The sequence below is a fragment of the Aspergillus candidus genome, assembly GCF_002847045.1.
Source record: "Aspergillus candidus strain CBS 102.13 unplaced genomic scaffold BDW47scaffold_40, whole genome shotgun sequence".
NCBI classification, from domain to species: Eukaryota; Fungi; Ascomycota; class Eurotiomycetes; order Eurotiales; family Aspergillaceae; genus Aspergillus; species Aspergillus candidus.
The window spans coordinates 1,093-18,213 of NW_020194045.1; the positions used below are offsets into that span (position 1 = coordinate 1,093).

The 17,121-nt window shown below is 49.3% G+C and overlaps 6 protein-coding genes across 6 annotated transcripts; 2 read left to right on the forward strand and 4 right to left on the reverse strand.

Annotated features, from left to right (window-relative positions):
• Nucleotides 1-5,527: 5,527 nt before the first annotated feature.
• On the reverse strand, nucleotides 5,528-6,662 carry BDW47DRAFT_119112 (endonuclease/exonuclease/phosphatase family protein; the record flags this gene model as incomplete). Its single annotated transcript, XM_024815307.1, has 2 exons — nucleotides 5,528-5,552; nucleotides 5,875-6,662. The coding sequence occupies 2 exons, from the start codon at nucleotides 6,660-6,662 to the stop codon at nucleotides 5,528-5,530; spliced, it is 813 nt and encodes a 270-aa protein (XP_024669917.1).
• Nucleotides 6,663-6,985: 323 nt separating this feature from the next.
• BDW47DRAFT_127648 (SGNH/GDSL hydrolase family protein) lies at nucleotides 6,986-8,665 on the reverse strand (the record flags this gene model as incomplete). Its single annotated transcript, XM_024816746.1, has 10 exons — nucleotides 6,986-7,288; nucleotides 7,336-7,572; nucleotides 7,615-7,671; nucleotides 7,716-7,809; nucleotides 7,854-7,929; nucleotides 8,065-8,189; nucleotides 8,235-8,287; nucleotides 8,333-8,369; nucleotides 8,416-8,422; nucleotides 8,470-8,665. 10 exons carry the CDS (start codon nucleotides 8,663-8,665, stop codon nucleotides 6,986-6,988), a joined length of 1,185 nt encoding a protein of 394 aa, XP_024669918.1.
• A 1,107-nt stretch (nucleotides 8,666-9,772) lies between these two features.
• On the forward strand, nucleotides 9,773-10,787 carry BDW47DRAFT_127649 (uncharacterized protein; the record flags this gene model as incomplete). The annotated part of the gene is made up of 3 exons (XM_024816747.1): nucleotides 9,773-10,161; nucleotides 10,235-10,508; nucleotides 10,587-10,787. 3 exons carry the CDS (start codon nucleotides 9,773-9,775, stop codon nucleotides 10,785-10,787), a joined length of 864 nt encoding a protein of 287 aa, XP_024669919.1.
• A 535-nt stretch (nucleotides 10,788-11,322) lies between these two features.
• On the reverse strand, nucleotides 11,323-13,602 carry BDW47DRAFT_109449 (uncharacterized protein). Its single transcript, XM_024813469.1, has 5 exons — nucleotides 13,136-13,602; nucleotides 13,050-13,079; nucleotides 11,957-12,121; nucleotides 11,837-11,907; nucleotides 11,323-11,788 (listed from the first exon to the last, which is right to left on the reverse strand). Exons 1-5 carry the CDS (start codon nucleotides 13,349-13,351, stop codon nucleotides 11,518-11,520), a joined length of 753 nt encoding a protein of 250 aa, XP_024669920.1. The 5' UTR covers nucleotides 13,352-13,602; the 3' UTR covers nucleotides 11,323-11,517.
• A 391-nt stretch (nucleotides 13,603-13,993) lies between these two features.
• Nucleotides 13,994-15,269, reverse strand: BDW47DRAFT_109450 (ESCRT-III subunit protein VPS24). Its single transcript, XM_024813470.1, has 2 exons — nucleotides 14,888-15,269; nucleotides 13,994-14,833 (listed from the first exon to the last, which is right to left on the reverse strand). The coding sequence occupies exons 1-2, from the start codon at nucleotides 14,933-14,935 to the stop codon at nucleotides 14,195-14,197; spliced, it is 687 nt and encodes a 228-aa protein (XP_024669921.1). The 5' UTR covers nucleotides 14,936-15,269; the 3' UTR covers nucleotides 13,994-14,194.
• A 143-nt stretch (nucleotides 15,270-15,412) lies between these two features.
• Nucleotides 15,413-16,801, forward strand: wos2 (Hsp90 cochaperone SBA1). Its single transcript, XM_024813471.1, has 4 exons — nucleotides 15,413-15,611; nucleotides 15,774-16,099; nucleotides 16,153-16,389; nucleotides 16,452-16,801. The coding sequence occupies exons 1-4, from the start codon at nucleotides 15,581-15,583 to the stop codon at nucleotides 16,530-16,532; spliced, it is 675 nt and encodes a 224-aa protein (XP_024669922.1). The 5' UTR covers nucleotides 15,413-15,580; the 3' UTR covers nucleotides 16,533-16,801.
• The last annotated feature ends 320 nt before the right edge of the window (nucleotides 16,802-17,121 follow it).

Here is a 17,121-nt window from a genome sequence, read left to right on the forward strand (position 1 = left end):
TCAATATCAATCTCTTCTGATCTATCTTGAAGTTGAATTGAATTGTAGATACAACATAACATCAAACACATACTACTAACCATTAAACAAATAGATCAAATAATGGATACCCGAACGGCCCCACAACCTCCAGTCCCCGTCCCCAAACCAAAGGATCAGGAGGAAGAACAGTCAACGTAATGGACCCAATTCTTTGTTCCATGGATTCCTTCCAAACGGCCCCCGTCTCCCGTGTCCCGTTGGTTTCCCCGTTAGTTTCCCCGTTCGGTCGCCGATCTCTAGCAAATTGCCCGCGAGTCGCGACACGGGTCCTTACTATTTGGATTACTGATCGGTTAACTCTCACTAGTCAGGGACTACTAAATACTCAAGGATAAAAGAAAAAGGACCGGATACACTTCCTCGGCAGACTAGCTGGCTAGTTGGACACTATTCCAGACGGTCTGTTAAGGAATGCCCTCCGCGTCTCTCCGGCTCCGGTGCACCGGTGCGATCCATCGTTCCTCTTCTCCTCTTCCTCTACTCCGTACTCTTCACTCGATAACCCGAGGGAATGGCCCGTGACGTAAACCAACAACTCATGTGAAAATCAATACTCTACTCACCAACCCGACAGTATAGCTACGAATATTACCCTCGATCAGCGAAACTATTCCAGGAACACCCGCCCCAACTCGACGATCGGGCACACGTAGCGGTAACCACCAACTATTGAAGCGTGTCTCACATTTCTTTATCCTTATCCCCCGGGCTAACTCACTACTCCGTCGTTGGCGTTTTACATTACCCTGTTCTTTATAAGTCCCACCACCACCACCACACGACCATTGTACCTCCGGACCGCCGCGTCGAGGGAGTTCACCTGACACGGGGACGACCTCAGCCACCGCGGATCGGTAGATTGGGCTCGATCTCACTTGAAAGAAGAGGCGGATGTGATTTGACGGGTGTTGTTTTGTGGTGTCTGGGGTTCTTTGTTCCCCGCCGTGGCTGGAACGAGGTGGGTTTTGGACTGACTCGGTGGGTTATTAGTGATTATCGAGGATAGAGAACAAAAAAGCATAATGAAATAAGGGTGATATTGATCATAAAGACTTGGAACATATATTATTCAACAGCGAGGGGATTTAGCATGTCTAGACAGGTCGACTGATTCGATCAGCCGAGGTAACTCACGCCACTACAATACTGTGTACATATCGACTGTACTTCTTCACATTCAACCGATTATGTATATATTATGAATTGATCACAAACATTACTTCAAGTAGTAAAGGATGGAGTAAATAGTAAATAATAAAAATGATCAATCATTACTCCATACTCCGAGGTAGCATCAACAGTCGGAAGGTCTCCCCCTCCCGCGAAACTCTCGATCGAACCCACCGTACCGGTCCTTCTCCACCGCCCCTAAACCCCTAGGCTGACCCGAGGAAATTGGATTCATTTTGGGGACGGCAAAAGCACGATCGACGCGTCTTTTCATCTTTTTTTTTTTTTTTTTTTTTTCTTTTTCTATTTACTCCGTATTATTTTGACTATTGACTCGTCTCTTCTCTCCACGGGTAAGCTCTCCGCGGCCGGCGGAAGGGGGGCCGGCCGCCGTCAGGGAACCGGTTGATTGTCTGGCCCCTTTTGTTTGACAATAGCTAGGGAGGGGTTTGTTTGTGTTTGCCGAGGTTGTTTGCCCACCATATCTGTTACAGTGTATCCGTATCTCCGTAGGGTGGTAACATAGCATGCTGATTGAGCTGAACTTAGGAATATGATACTTATCTGGAATAAATGATACAGGACGTACTTCGTAGGCGATGGATACAACTAATCAATATTGTATAGGGCAAAATCGATCGATCTCCCATGATGCCGGGTCGCACCCTGCATTTCCGCCGGCAGCTTGACTAGCTCCATGCAGCCTGATATATTAAGCCATTTGCATGGGACAATCCATTCTATCTGTATCCACCGTGCATCATCTCGATTTGTCGAGTGTCTGGACTGGGCTATTGTTTGTATAGTATATTGTTGATGTGTCTCGATATTTGTGTATAGGTCATGAGCATAGGGTATTTGTGTGGTTGTACTTTGTATGTTTATCTATCACAGATGAAACTGGTGATTGGGAGTCTCGTGTATAGCTGTGCTGAGACTGGAGGCCCGACCGTGGGTTTCTCTCTGTGTGAGTAAGTACCACCTCAGCGATCTACAACCAAGCAAGGCAATCATTCCTCTCTACTTGTTTGTGTATCTGTCCTCACCCTAGATGTACCCAGCCAGGAGCTCAAGCCCAACAAGCAGAGCTCAGCAGGAGCTTGGACCCCGCGGGACCAGACCACACCAGACCACACAGACCACACACAGACGGGGATAACTCTATATATATCCCTCCACATACAAACAAGAAGATTCAGTTCAAGAAATACTTCACGGAGCCGGGATTGTATTCCGGTCTCACCTCCATATTCCAGTATTAAGCAGGTTGCCACCCCCTCTCTCCCTCTCTCTCCAGTCTCCACCCCTTGCTCGTTTCCCCCAGCATGCTTTCCGGTCATCCGCTGAACTTACACCCACATCATACATACCTATCCTTCCCCAGTTCCCGGTTTCCTCTCCCCAGAGTGGGGCGGGGGGCCCAAGGGAGACGGGGTCGAAGGGGGGAGGGGCCGAAGGGGCGGTATGTACGGGAGAGTATTTACATATGTAGGTAGGTAGGTCTATCCGCAGAACAGTAAGGAGAGACCCGGAAGTAGGATTCCTTTTCCGCCAGTACCGTGCGCTCCAGTCCAGTCTCCACTGAGATCGGGACGGGGACGGGGAAGGGGATGAGATGGAATGGATGGGGACCGGGGAACGGGGGACTGGGTCTGGGTACATCACACTACTGTACATACGTATGTACGTACATTCCTGGATTGGTTTATTGGGGTTGTGCATGTGTGGGTCGATCTGGTCTCGTTGCGGTGTGTATATTGTATATATGTGTCTGGGTGGGTCGGATTATACTTCCTGGGTTTGGGGTGCTGGTTTCCCCGGTCGATCGGTCTGGATGGGTTTCTGTTGGTTTGGGGATCGCACGGGGATGTACGGTGTAAGGTGTACTTCGTACGGAGGACTACCTGTGGGTATGTACAATGTGGTTGTGTACGTGTGTCTGGATGGTGGGATACTTTCTGGTGGTGTCCTGCTTTCTACTGGATTGTCATTGTTATGGTTTATGGCTCTTCTCTCACAACTCTTTCTGACATTAAGTGTTTATAATACTCTTTATATGTCTTTATAGTTATCCATGCTGTTAGTACATTCATATAGTATGGAAATATATATGGTAAACAGTCGAAACACAGAAGGGTAAAGTACAGTGGCGCATATATCTAGACTGGTCTGGATGCTGTGATCGGCACTGCAGAATCAATTTGCCTCCGGATCGCTTTCCATCAGCCACAATGCTATTTTCTAGACAATTACCTGTCTTAATCTCATTACTACCTGCATCAAATGATTTTGTTTGGGGCGATATATCTATATTTGTCTTTTGTGGAGTTTGCGACCGATACGACGTGGTCTGAGTTCAGGTTGGTTTCTGTCTGACTGCGACTGCGACTGCGACCGCGACCGCGACTGCTACTGTCTGTCTGATCAAATCATTTAGCCTGTGCTATCGTATAATCCCTTCCATCCATCAATGGTGCTGATATTGCACAATCCGGGGAGACACGCGCATCATCATGGGGAGTACATGACAGATGACGAGCGTCTGAGCATGTGCGACATGAAGATAAGCTGAGGTCAGTGTATGTACCGGTACATCTTGACCCGTTGTCGCTGATTGGATCTTGGATCTTTCTTCTGAGGTTATATTATTGATGATTCTCTTAAGTTGTCGCAGTCATGGATACATCCAGATAAGCCATCGGTCAGTCATCAACCAACCGACTCGACTCATCGGGGCGTCCGTTCATGGATCTCACTACCACCTCAGTCTCCAGTCATCTCGCCTAGTCCTATCTGATCCTTAAACCAATCAGTCTCGCTAATCGATCAACGTGCCGATATACCACCGACCGACGGACAGCCTGAGCCTCAACCCCCATGTAACCCCCCTTCATAACCCAACACGAGGCCTATCCAGCATCGAATGGAATCCCCGAGAATGCCAGGCTATCACCAGATAAGGCGGCCCTTCCCCACTGGCCACGGCATGGCCACGGTCGTCCGTCCGGATTCGAGAACGTTTCCATCGCTTCAATCCTGGCCGCCACTACAAATCCACTGCTATGGTGTGATCGGCTCTCCGCGGTTATATTAGGTGATGTGAAACTGAAACACTGAAACTGTGACCGCGGGGTTCTGATCCTGGTTCCTTTTTATTTTATTTTCTAGCAGGATTCGGTGATTATCAATTCAGAAGACCAAAAGGGAAAAAAAAGAAAGGAAGAAAGGAAGCCTTTACTTCACACCGACATTACACCGACCACTGTCTATCAAATCTACTAATAATATCCGGCAATCATCTCTCCCGTCAGTCACATCCATCTGGCGGTGACAAGACGGCCCGTTCCCCGTTTATTCTAACCCAGTCACACCGTTTTGATGCGAGATGATTATGCCTTGGCGTTGGTGTGACAACCTATCAGTGGTTGGTTGGTCTGTGTTGACCCGCGGATAAATCAATCCTTTTACTCATGGGGATGGGGAAATCCATTCTGGCTCTACCGGTCTGACTCTGCCGCTTCGGCTCTTTCTAGCGGGTTGGCTGGTTGGTTGGAGTGTTTAGGCTGTTGACGCGTCTTCTTATTTATCTATCTATCTATTGATTTCTTTTAGATTATTATCTTTGTCGTTTATCCTCTTCAGTTGGGTTTCTTGATGGAGATCGGCCCGTTGACCGGTGGGGTTGCGGTGGGGATACAGCGTGGAGTCTGAGATTGCCGTGCTTGATATCGCTATCGTGCATTATCGATATTGTATCGTTTAGAGCAGGGCTAGTCGTTATTGGCGGAGTTGAATTATTCCATTGAATTTCCGTCTAGCTGGTCTACCCTACTGTTAAGTTGTCTTACACGATCTGATACATTTTGATAGTCCAGTATATTGTTGCTTGAGTAATGGTATTATTCTGAAGGGTAATAGGCTTCAAGATATACGGCTCTAGATTGATTTCATACTGCTTTTACATGAGAACAGTTCATTCAAAGATCTTATGAGATCAGTATGGCTATATTTGTCCTTCTAGATTGTTCCAGCCAGCTCTACTCACATCTCTGCATAAGATGCCTTAGACACTATCTATGAAGTGAAAGCTATATCCATACTGGATTATATGGTATACTCGACAATGACATGGTCATTCAGTCTACGTGGCTGGTGTAGTATGTTGAGTTGATGTCTTTATTCATAATGGTCTTAACCACTACTAATCCGATCTATCTCATTCTACTATAGTCGTTGTCTCTGTCATTCATTCTCCTTGAATAGCGTGTTCTCATTGTCGCTGTCAACGCAATCCCTTTTCTAGACTACGTCAAACTCATACAGACGATCCTTTCAGTTTCCTAATAATGCAGTAAATGGTTGCGATTGATAAACTCAAAGATGGATTACTACTAACTCAAGACACCACATCACTTTACTATGAAATGTGCTCATTGAGAGTCCACCCCAAAAGAGCACAACAACCCAGAGTGATCACTCCACCACACCATAGAATCATCATCTCCCTCCTCACCATCCCCCAACACGCCCTGCCGCTCCCCCTGGCTGCTCATCGCGCATCTACCCGGTCGCATAACCTCAATATCATGCCCCCTCAATCCAACCATCGCCACCTTATCAAGCCGGTTCGCCGGAAACCGCTGGACGCGATCCGCGCCCCACGTAAACCCATCTTCCTCCGGACGGAGATCAGCCCATACGTCTTTAAGCTCGTTGGTGCCGATCAGCGCGTCATCTTCAGGAAGGACAGGGTTAAAGTCACCCGCTACGACACCGCGTCCGGCCGCGCGAAGGTATGATGCTATGATTGAGAGCTGGATTGGTCGTTTCGATGGCTGAATAGGGAGAGAGTCCAGATGCACGTTGATGAGCCGCACGCGGGAGAGAGGTGCAGAGCCAGAGGGGAGGAAAATGTCGCAGCAGAGGGCGTCTCTCTGGAATCGACTGGGGTATTTGAGGCGCCAGACTGGACCGAGTGCGCTATCTCTGAGCTTTGATTTTGAGACAAGCGTCATGGTTGCGAAGGGTCCGGCGCCCCAGTTGGTCGTGTCTGCTTCGCTGGAGTACCAGTGCTCGCGGAGCCAGGGTGTGGCTAGTAATGTGGACAGAGCTGTTCGTGAGACTTCCTGGAGGAAGATCACGTTGACGAGGGGAGCTGAGGCCTGGAGATGCGATATGATTGATGAGATACGCGTTGCTGAGTCGGGTGCGCCGGCGTCGACGTTCCATGTCGCGAGGACTAGCTTTGAGTCTTGAGCTGGGGTGGTATCTGCGGTACTGCTTTCTTCGGAGGGTTTGTGCGGACTGTCAAGAGGAAGCCATTTGTTGGAAGAGGTGTCGAATTGATGCCATGATTGGAAGATTGGCGATGTGTTGGTCTCTAAGGTTGGTAGAGGAATGCCGTGTCTCCATTCGAGAACTCGGTTGCGGAGTTGAGAAAAGACGCTCATTTTGAAAAGTACAGTAGATGCTTCAACTATTTGGTTTCAGAGTGAAGAAGAAAGGTTGATAAATAGGCTGAACTGGGGCTGTTAAAGCTAGAACCTCGGGAAGGTTGATGACCCATCTGTCATCATCGTGACCCTTCTGCCTGATGACTGTCCGCCATGTGGGATCAACCAGCCTTGTAGATCTTGTAGCCACAATGCGCAATCGAATTTACTTGGGCTTCGGTATAATCATCACATGCCAATCCAGACCCTGACTATACATCTCTGTAGTCACTCAACTACATACCTCTACCAACCACACCAATCCAAGACAGACTTAATGCTCAATAACTCGACTGATCATTCCAATAAAGTGTATCATGCAACACCTCCGGCCCCGTCGCTTCCATCTCCCACCCAAACTTGATCTTCACCCACTGCATCAGATGGGAAGCAACCTTGATTTGGCCCACATCTGTCGGATGCCACTGCGGCCCAATGTCATTGTGCTGCAGGATCCCTGTTGTATCAAAGTAGTGCACGAATTTGTCTTCCTTGTAATGCTCATTCACGGCTTTGATCTCGTCGATGTAGAGCGCGCCTTGAGCGTATGTGTCTCCGACCTGGCCGAATCCTCCCCATAGCGACTTTTTCTGTCAGTACAGATTGATGGTGACAGAGCGGGGGTACATACCATCAAGACAACCTGCGCTTTGGGCCATCTCTCGTGCACGCCGTCAATGAGGCTCACGTAGCTGTTGACGTAGTTTGTGCCGGACACGTTGTTTTCGGTGTTGTTGTCGTTTGTCCCCAGATTGATGACGACTAGGTCTGCCGCGCGATGCGCCGCAAAGTCCCATTTTGGAGGATCCTCGCCGTAGAGTGCTCGTGCGCGTCCGGAGGTGTCTACCGTGCGGTACCATTGGTATGCCTTTCTTGTTAGTATTGGTTGTCGGTTGAAGGGGTCACTCACTTGGCCTCGTTCATTTCCCCAGCATTCCTGGTCGTGGAGACAGATTCCCGGAAAGGCCTACACAGTCAGCTGGCTCTCCGTGCTGTGAATGTAGTACATACCGTGATTGAATACTCCGCATTGCCTAGACCGGCTGCAAATGTGTACGCCCATGATGAGAGCCCTTCGTACGTACCGTATTGTCCTGCGCTCAGTCTGTACATCATTAGGTTTGAATTGATGTGTGAGCTGAGACATACGAATCGCCAATAATCTCGATCGTCTTCGGGTACTCCTTCACCTTGGTGAGGGTGGAATTGGCTGCCACGGATACACCTGCAAGCTGCACAGTATCCGTATGTCAGCAGAGTCGATGCATGGGGTGTAGGTGTAGGAGACTTATCCATAGGCCCAGTTTGTCACTATTCCGTTAGCAATTTTATTCCTTGAATAATATGGTAGGAATCGAACCTCTCATTTCAAACGTCTTCGCCGCAGTCGGAGCCGTCGGGTGCACTTCCATAGACGAATGCCCCGCAAATTGATATGTTGCGTTGGCCGTAACGTTGGAAAATTGCCAGTCGAGACCTCCGATTCTATCCAGTTAGACTTTTTCGGGACAGGCCGTAGTATCAACATACCGATAGGCGACGAGGACGCCTTGATCGGTATTCTTGCCGAAGCTTAACGCCAGCTAAACACATCAGTATACCCTACGACATTATCTTCCAGTGTATACCTTGTCCCCAGTAAACCCGAACTTGATACCCGGCGCTCTGTAGATTTTAGCCAAGGCCAATCATGAATTTCTTAGTAACTCACGACCACCCTATCTAAGGTCAGACATAACTCCCTTTTGGTAGAGATATAACTAACACGAGATATGCCGGTCATCCCAGCGCCCCTTGTACGAGATCTCCGCCGCATCGGGCTTGTACGTTTTCCATCCTTTCTCCCCGATAGACACCTTCTGGGCTTGTCCAGGGTATGGGTTCTCCCTGATCTGGCCGTTCTCGAGGATGGTGGCCGAGGCGGAGAGGAACAATAACAGCAGCGAGAGTATGATTTTCATCTTGCTAGCAGCTAGCGACTTGAAGAATCTTGCCCATTCAATCCCCTAAGATATCTCGATCTTTTATTTATACCCTTCCGTTCATCCGGACATTTGCTTGTTATATGTGACACGTGAGCCTGTCCACGCTAGCTAGCCCAGGATCAGATATTGGTTCTTCATCATTTCATCCGGAAAAATTGCGGGCTAGCTGCATGAGGATGCCAGTGTGGGGTTTAAGTAGGAGAAGTTTGTCAAACAGGATACACTTATTAGCTATAAGATCTAGTTATCGGACATCCGTCCGTGCTATATTCAGCTAGCTGCTCGGTATGTTCTGCCGAGTCTGTCCTGCAATATGAACCGGAGGCAGTTCTTCCAGATTTATGAGACAAGCTAATTTGAAACATGGGGTACTACATGATATGATCAACATCTAAAATGCCAAGTATATACCTGAAAACGGTCGTAGAGTAGAATGAGGTACAGTATGATAAACCATCAAACACATCTAGCTTAGATAGCAGTAGTAAAATAGGATAAGTAGAGACTAAGTATAGAGTATGAACGACAACAGAAAGTTATCTGAACTAGTCCACTATCACCTTATGGCTTCTATAAGGACTTAAGCTCCTGTAGTATATGGCGTGCCTGGCTCTTTCCCTGCATACCTTCTACCTCGATGTATATACAGTTTTTAGCCATATTTGTAGAATAATAAGCTTCTTATCAAGTCCTTCTGTTCTGCATATAGCTATGCCGCACGTAGCCTCTGTATTTAGTCTGCACAGGTGCTTAACAGTTTTGATATCAATATAATCAACACATCAACATACATATCAGATTCCTAAAATTCCATATCTGTAACCTTACTTGATCTGGCTATGTCAAGTGAAGATGAGATGAGCTCATTCCTACGTGAATGTTCAGGTAACCGACAAGCGCAGTGACATCAACAACGATAACAGCAACAGTGATTGCATAAACATATCCCAATATGGACATCAAACCTTCTTCCAACTTCATCTCTTGCAACAATTGACCATCTCTCCTGCACGACTAACCTTCATCATGTCCTTTTCCCCCCTTGCCTGTCTGGCGTCTTGGGTATCCCATCGCACCTGCACAATGAGCAGCACCGCCCTACAAGAGAAGCGAAGACATATCTACAAAGATCTCGTCAACCTGCACGAGAAGCTAGAGAATGTCAATGGTCCATCCTGCCCTCACTCTGTTCTGGAAGTCATAGGTATCCACGATGTCCTCGTCAATATACTCCCCACCTCCCTCCCCGAGTTCAGCCCGGTCTTCTTCATCCCCCCGAATAGAGATTTCCATCTCGAGACGCCGTACCCTCGCTCTACCCAGATCTCGCAGACTCATGGCGAAGAAGACAACGCTAGCCCCCCGAATCTGAGATACCCTTTCCTCCTGCATCAAGCAGATAACCGGCTGGCCAATACTGTAGTTCCGAGGTGGTCGTCTGTGACGGGGTTCACTTCATTCCGAAACGATGGGTACGCTTCCGTTCTTCCTTCTGTCTCTCCCTACCACCATATTCAATTCATCTCGCTAACAAACAGAAATAAGCGCAATCACAAAAGAAAAATGGTCCCTCCGGGACGAACTCACCCTATACCAGGTAGACAGCGCCTCTCACTGGTGGAGGGTGTCCGAAGTGCTCGAGTGTCCCCACCATACCCATCCCCATGTCGTCTTTGACTTGGCTTCCACGGAGGATGCGCAGTCTGATGAGCAGTCGAGCCTCGTGCTGCAGCTGAAGGTTGGTGAGATTAAGTCGATTATTCGGATAATGAGGATTGCCATGGAGAGGGAGTATAATCGGGAGTGTTTGGTTGTGCCGGTATGTTTGCTCGCTTCTTCTTTTCTTTCCCTTCTTCCTCTCTCCCCTTCAATGCAATGCTAACGAAATAATATAAAGGTCCTCGTCCTCTCTTACACACCTCCCAACTACGGCCGCATCATTCAAGCCCACCACACCGGCTCAAACCTCATCATCCAATACACCCCGCGCATCGCCTTCGACGACCCGGCCTTTTCCCCTGCGGAACTCTTCCTGCGCTATTACTGCAGTAAGCCAGTACTTCCACTGGGTGGTTTGGATCCGTGGAAGGCGAACTAGGGTCCGTAGTTTGGGAATGGACGTACTTGCTTGTTTACTTGTTTACTTGTTTACTGCTGGGATGGGGATACATTCATTGATTATATTGGTTGGATGTGTGAGCGGAATTCTGGTTAGGCGTTTCACGTGGATGTTAAGGTAAGGTATATGGAATGGAATGATACTTCCTTGGGTCTGGGTCTGTCTGGGCTGGGTTGGAGTAGGGTTTGGGGTTGATATAAGGTTGGATTTGTCCGTCGGTATTGGTTGGTGTCGATATGTTTGGTCGGGCTGAATTTGTTGGTTGTTTTTCATGTCTTGTCAGGTGTTGATCTCAGTTGTCAATCTATTTTGTTTGGTTTGGTTTACTTGGACGTATGGAGGAAAATGGACTGATCATACTGTGGTTGATATGTAGGGCTATAGCTAGGACTCTCATCGGAGCAAGGTATATGTAGGGCCGCCATGAAGTTTTGACTGCTGTACAATTTGGGGCCTGGCTCGACAACAGCTAATACGCATGAACAGCTACACTCCTACTCCGTTTTACCAAATGAAATTCTCCACATTCATTGCGGCTGTTATTAAATACATACATTCTCTGCACCCCCGTCCATCATAACCCAAAGGGCGTCTTAAAAAAAAAACGAAAAGAAAACCGATAACAAGAAGTAGAAAAACTAGAAAAACACGTCATGAAAAGGAAACAAGAGGTCCTCCGTCAGACTCGACGGAATGGTATCATAAGCGCTCAGGAGATCTCCGCCATTCCCATATCCTCTCCACCGTTGGCGGCAGGCTGGGCGTTGCCGTTAGGGGCGGCACCCTCGGCGGGGTTGGAGTTCTCCGTCGACTGGAAGTAATCGACCATCTCGGCATCCAGCTCCTCGGCCGTCTTGGGCTTGGGGCGGTTTGCACGACCGCCAGCAGCAGCTCCGCGGCGGCGACCGCGACCACCACGCCCGCGCGTGGCTCCGGCAGTCTTGGTGGCTGTGGCAGGCTTCGGCTGGGGCTTGTTTTGACTGTAGAAGATGAGCAGTTGTTCATTTGTAAATCAGGGGAAAACTTACATCACGCGCTCACCGAGCGGCTTCGGTGCGGGAACGTTGGGAGCGCTAGAGGCATCAACAACAACCTCAATCTGGAAGAGTTAGACTATGGATACAGGTATACAAGGTAAGGGATCCCACCTTCATGGGTCTTCCGTCAACGAGCAGTCCATTCAAATCCTTCGCAGCCTTGGCCGCAGTCTCGGGCTTGCTGAAAACGATCGAAGCGATGCCTCGGCTGGTGCCGTTCTGGTTGTAGGTGAGCATCACCCGCTTCACGGGACCTGCAGATTGTGTGAAGTAATCCTAAACACGAACCGAATCAGTAATCGAGCTCAAGAATTCAACATGAGATCGGTATCTGGCATAAACAGAACATCGAAGCGTAGTAACGGCCCCAAGTCGACATGAGCATCAGCGAGAGCACAGCGTGGTTAGTGTTAGTAGAGCCGCGCCTCTACCAAAAAAAACCCATAACCCCATACAACAGCCACCCATCAAGCAATCCGACCGTGCGTAAAGCATCCAACAAAAGTGCAATATCCTGCACCCCAATCCTCAATGAGTTCACAACTGCCCACCGCCCAAGATGTTCTCGCTCCAATGCACAGGACGCGACATGCTTGGAACACCCCAGTTCCTGTGTGCGGCAATAGAATGAGCTGGACGCATTCCCAGAGCTAGACGCATTATCCCAGAAGCTCCCGAGAATCTCTAAAGAGCGGGAGAATTGGCATGGGTTCACCCCAAAGTAATAATGTCTCCGACTGCAAGAAAAAGGCATTCGCCATGTGCCGTGCGTGATGGATGCTCCGTCAAGTTTCCCACGTATGCTTGAACTACTGTTGGTCTGCTGGTGCGCTCGCTGATGCCCGTCATCCGCGATGCGCTGAGGAGACATGGCAAGACGGGACGAGAGAGGTATGGTGTATTTCAACCAGGTTGGCACAGTCCGCAGCGCGAGCACGCGGGGATCGTTGATCAACCCGTCGTGCAACATGCGCTTTTTGCTGGACTACGACAGAGCTCAACTTCGTAGACAATCGCCTGTCTGATCTGGCGGGCATGATTTCCGAAGGAGCTTCTGTCTGTGCGAGACACCGTCACAGGAGATAAGGTATATGTATCGCGTGTGGCAAGGTCGTGATACGAATGGAGGCCGTTTGCGCTCGATAATCTCGACGAAAGAACATGGCGATGGAAACCCAAGGCGAAGGCCTCTCGATCAACATACCTTGATATTGGCCTCATTCACATCGGCCGGCTGTGTCGCGTTAGCATGTATTCAGCGTGGATTGAGATGAAACGGAGAAAACTTACCAAACCGCTGACCATGATTTTACTCTCAGTCACTCTAGGTCGTCCATTGTGGTGGACGGGCTTTGCAGCGGTCTTGACCGCCTTCGTGTTCTTCTTCACTCCGCCAACAGCAGGGGCGGGCTTGGGGGCAGCCGCGCGGCGACCAGAGCCACGACGAGCGCCCTGGCGACGGTTGACGAGGATCTCGTCGAGCGACTTGTCCAGCTTACCCGACATGTTGATTCGAGATGAATAGAGCAATGGAACACGAGTTGGCAAGTTGGCAAGTTGGCAAAGCTGAACTCCGTACGTGAGTCCAGGTGTGGCGTTGCAAGATTGGTAGCAACGGAAGGCAGAGTCCGAGAGTCTGCTTCAAAAGGTTGGATCAAAAACACTGATCAGTAAAGATGGATGATTCGGTAGATAAGTAACCACGCGATGATGAATAACGCGATGCGGGATGATGGAGAAACAGAGGGAGAAGGAGGAATGGGAAGATAAGCAAGGGTGGAAAGATGGGAAAGGACGGTCACGGGATGAGTGACTGAGGCCAGGTTACCGTTTGACGCTAGGCCGGTTTCGGAGAGCGATCTGTATTATGTAATCGGTGCTTTGTCTGACACTGGGATGACAAGTTCATGGGTATCAATGGAAGGAGAATAGTGGTATCTATGAAGGAGTAGAATTCTAATTTAGTATTCAAGATATGATCGAGTGACACTGACTCCTTAAGACTATCCAGTCTAGGAGGTTGACCCAGAACTTCTTATCAAGCACTTATATATATCTGAGCGGGATCAAGAGCCTCTAATGCGCAACGCAAGGATATACAGAATCAAGTATATAACTTGAACTCTACGATAGACAAAAAAATACACTCAACAGTCTAACACGGCAGCCGATGTTCTTGATATTTACCACTATTATAAAGCGCATAACAACAGACCACTAGGATGTGAATAAGGACCGGCCTTTATAAGATGTATCAAACAGAAACAGTTGCACCGCCAAACTCCCATACAACACAAGAACTCAACAGGGGGAGAAAAAGAAACCAAAGTTCCTAACCCAGTGCCGACGCTAGCTCTTCAAAGCTTCCAGCCGGTCCCGCATCTCTCCCAAAGTGGCTTGACGAGACTCGAACTCCTCCTCGTCCACCTTCGGCTCTTCCACCGGCGGCTCCGTAACGGGTCCTTGGGCTTGCGACAGCTTACCCTGGAGGATCTCCTGCAGCACCTTGTCGACTTCTTCCTCCGCTTCGTCGTCCTCGCCTTCGTACAGTTCGCTGTTCGGCATCGCATCGTCCACTATCTCCTCGATGATGCCCGCCCGCACCAACTCGGCCGACAGATGATGCATGGTCGACGACAACTCCGGCAGACGGACCAGCGTATTCACGTCTTTCATGATCCCCGTCGATTTCTTGAGACTGCCTTGGATCTTCCGCACCGCGAACGCCTCATTGACCTGCATCTGGACGCTTTGGAGTTGCGCGCGGCTCGTGTTCAGACGGGTCGATTGTTTGCGGATGCGAACGAGCTCTCGCGCAAAGGTTTTGGTTTCGGTCATGGCCTGCTTGGATTGGGAGGGGTTTCGCTCGGCTCGTTTGGAGGCGTTGATGATGAATTGTCGGGTTTTGCTTTCGAGTTGCCTCAGCTGGGAGATGTCTCGATCTAGCTGACGGGTGTTGGCACGGATGAGTTGGTTGCATTTTCTCATCTGGTTAAGAGGACGGTTAGACAGAACGGGCAAGCAGCGAGTGATAAGCCATACCTGTACCTGCGGATCAGGTCCGAAGAAGACTGCTTTAAGAGTTTCCATGATGGTCGCTCTCGACGGTTGTATCAAATAGGTGGGCTTGAGAGAGGTATGGTATGTGATTTCTCAAAAACCGCGAAATAATAACCAGAGGGTTCTGACAAGTGAGCAGGAGCGTAGGAAGATATCGCAGATCTAGCCTGGGATGGAGGAGGAGCCAAGATAGGCGGGGTACTGTAGTGAATAGGCTCCAGACACCAGCGGACAGCTCCACCGATAAGCAAAGATCAATACCACCCCTCACAGAGACAATGATGCTGCAGTCCACAAACGCTTCTTTCCGGGAGTCAATGGCATCGTTGCCCAAGAGAGCATCGAGAATGAAAGCGTCGATGGGTGGCCAAGCAGTGGACAGTCTGGGCGCTGCTGAGTCATGAGCAAGCATAGCACTGCATAAGTAAGGCGGTGACGTACTGCCCAGGCACTCAGGTGGCAGACTCGCAGACAAACCAGGCAAACGGCGGGAGAGTTCCAGTACATTCTACGTTCACAGCATCACTCGAGGGATCATCCAGCTCCAATTTCACTCTAGCTTTCCTCTCTCCATTCTTCCACCCTCCTCGACCTCCATCATACCTCTTATCAACATCCTTTTTCTATCTTGTTCCTTTTTTTCCAAACTCTTCGTGACTTTACTTCTATCTCATAATGCCTGAAGTCCCCACTCTCCACCCTGAGGGTATGTGCTGTTTCCGTCCCTCATGCTTCCCCGCTTTGTTCGAATGATTTATCTACCATACCATAACATCCCCGCTGTGGGCGATTTTGGCTCGATGATATGATTTGATATTTGCTTTTTACCTATTTGGAATCAACAGCTGATAATTTTTTTTTTCTACAGTCACGTGGGCCCAGCGGTCGTCGTCCACTGAGGCCGAGCGCAACTACCTGTACGTCGACATCAAGGCCCCCGACGTCGACAAGTCCGGTGCCAAGTTGTCCATCACCTCGACCAACGTCTCGTTCTCGGGATATTCCAAGAAGGGCGTCAACTACGATGTCTCCCTCGACCTGTACGGCGAGATCGACACCGAGCACACCAAGGTGAACCACAATGACCGTGAGGTGGAGCTGGTTCTGCGGAAGAAGGAGCTTAAGGAGGAGTACTGGCCCCGTCTGCTCAAGTCGACTCAGAAGGCCCATTTCCTGAAGACCGATTTCGACAAGGTATGCTCTTTGGTTCACTGGTAGAGATGAGGAGATTGCTGACTGGGGAACAGTGGGTTGATGAGGATGAGCAAGACGAGCAACCCGAGGATGACTATGCGAACAACATGGGTGGCATGGGTGGCATGGAGGGCATGGGCGGCGACCAGGGCGGTCTTGGAAACATTGACTTCTCCAAGCTCGGTGGCATGGAAGGTCTGGGCGGCATGGCCGGTATGCCCGGCATGGGTGGCATGCCCGGTATGGGTGGTATGCCCGGCATGCCCGGCGCTGAGGGCGCTGGTGAGGAGGTACGTGATCGGCAGTCCCTTATTCCCAAACCCTCTTCCATCAATGAGTACTGACTGTTTAGGATGATGACGATATGCCGGAGCTCGAGGAAGCCGAGAAGGACGAGGGCTCGGCCAAGTCCAAGATCCAGGAGGTGTCTTAGATGACGATGAAACGATGATGGGCAATATTCGTAGTTGCAGGAACCGTGACGCATGACTCAAATAAGAAGTCAATGAAAAATCCTTGAAAAAAGCGGTGTTATCGACGAGGCTGCCGTGCGTTGTGATATTCGGATGTTCTGGCTGGCGAGTGCTAGTTTTACGCTGCTGCCGACATTTGGCCGGCACATGAGGTAGTACATTATTGGGTTGAATAGCCCGTTATGAATAATAACGACGAGTATTCATGGCTCGTTCGTTCGTTCCCTTACTCCCTAATGACTGTCTTTCCATAGTAACTCGTAAGATCGGATGTGTTCTGTTGTTCTGGTTAGGGCTTGGGCCCATCTGCGACCGTACATTGATCGACATGACGTCGAATCGCCCACAAGATGAATACCATGAGCATAAAAAATAAAATCATAGAATAAATCCGTTTCAACAATATCTAAAGGGAGAGAATAAATACCCAAGTAGAGACCAAGACCCTATACAGCCAAGCAAAACCATCATTGGCGGAGAGCAGAGATGAAATGATTATGTTGGCAACCGCCACACCAAATCAGAATCCGGCACCGAAACCCACTGGAG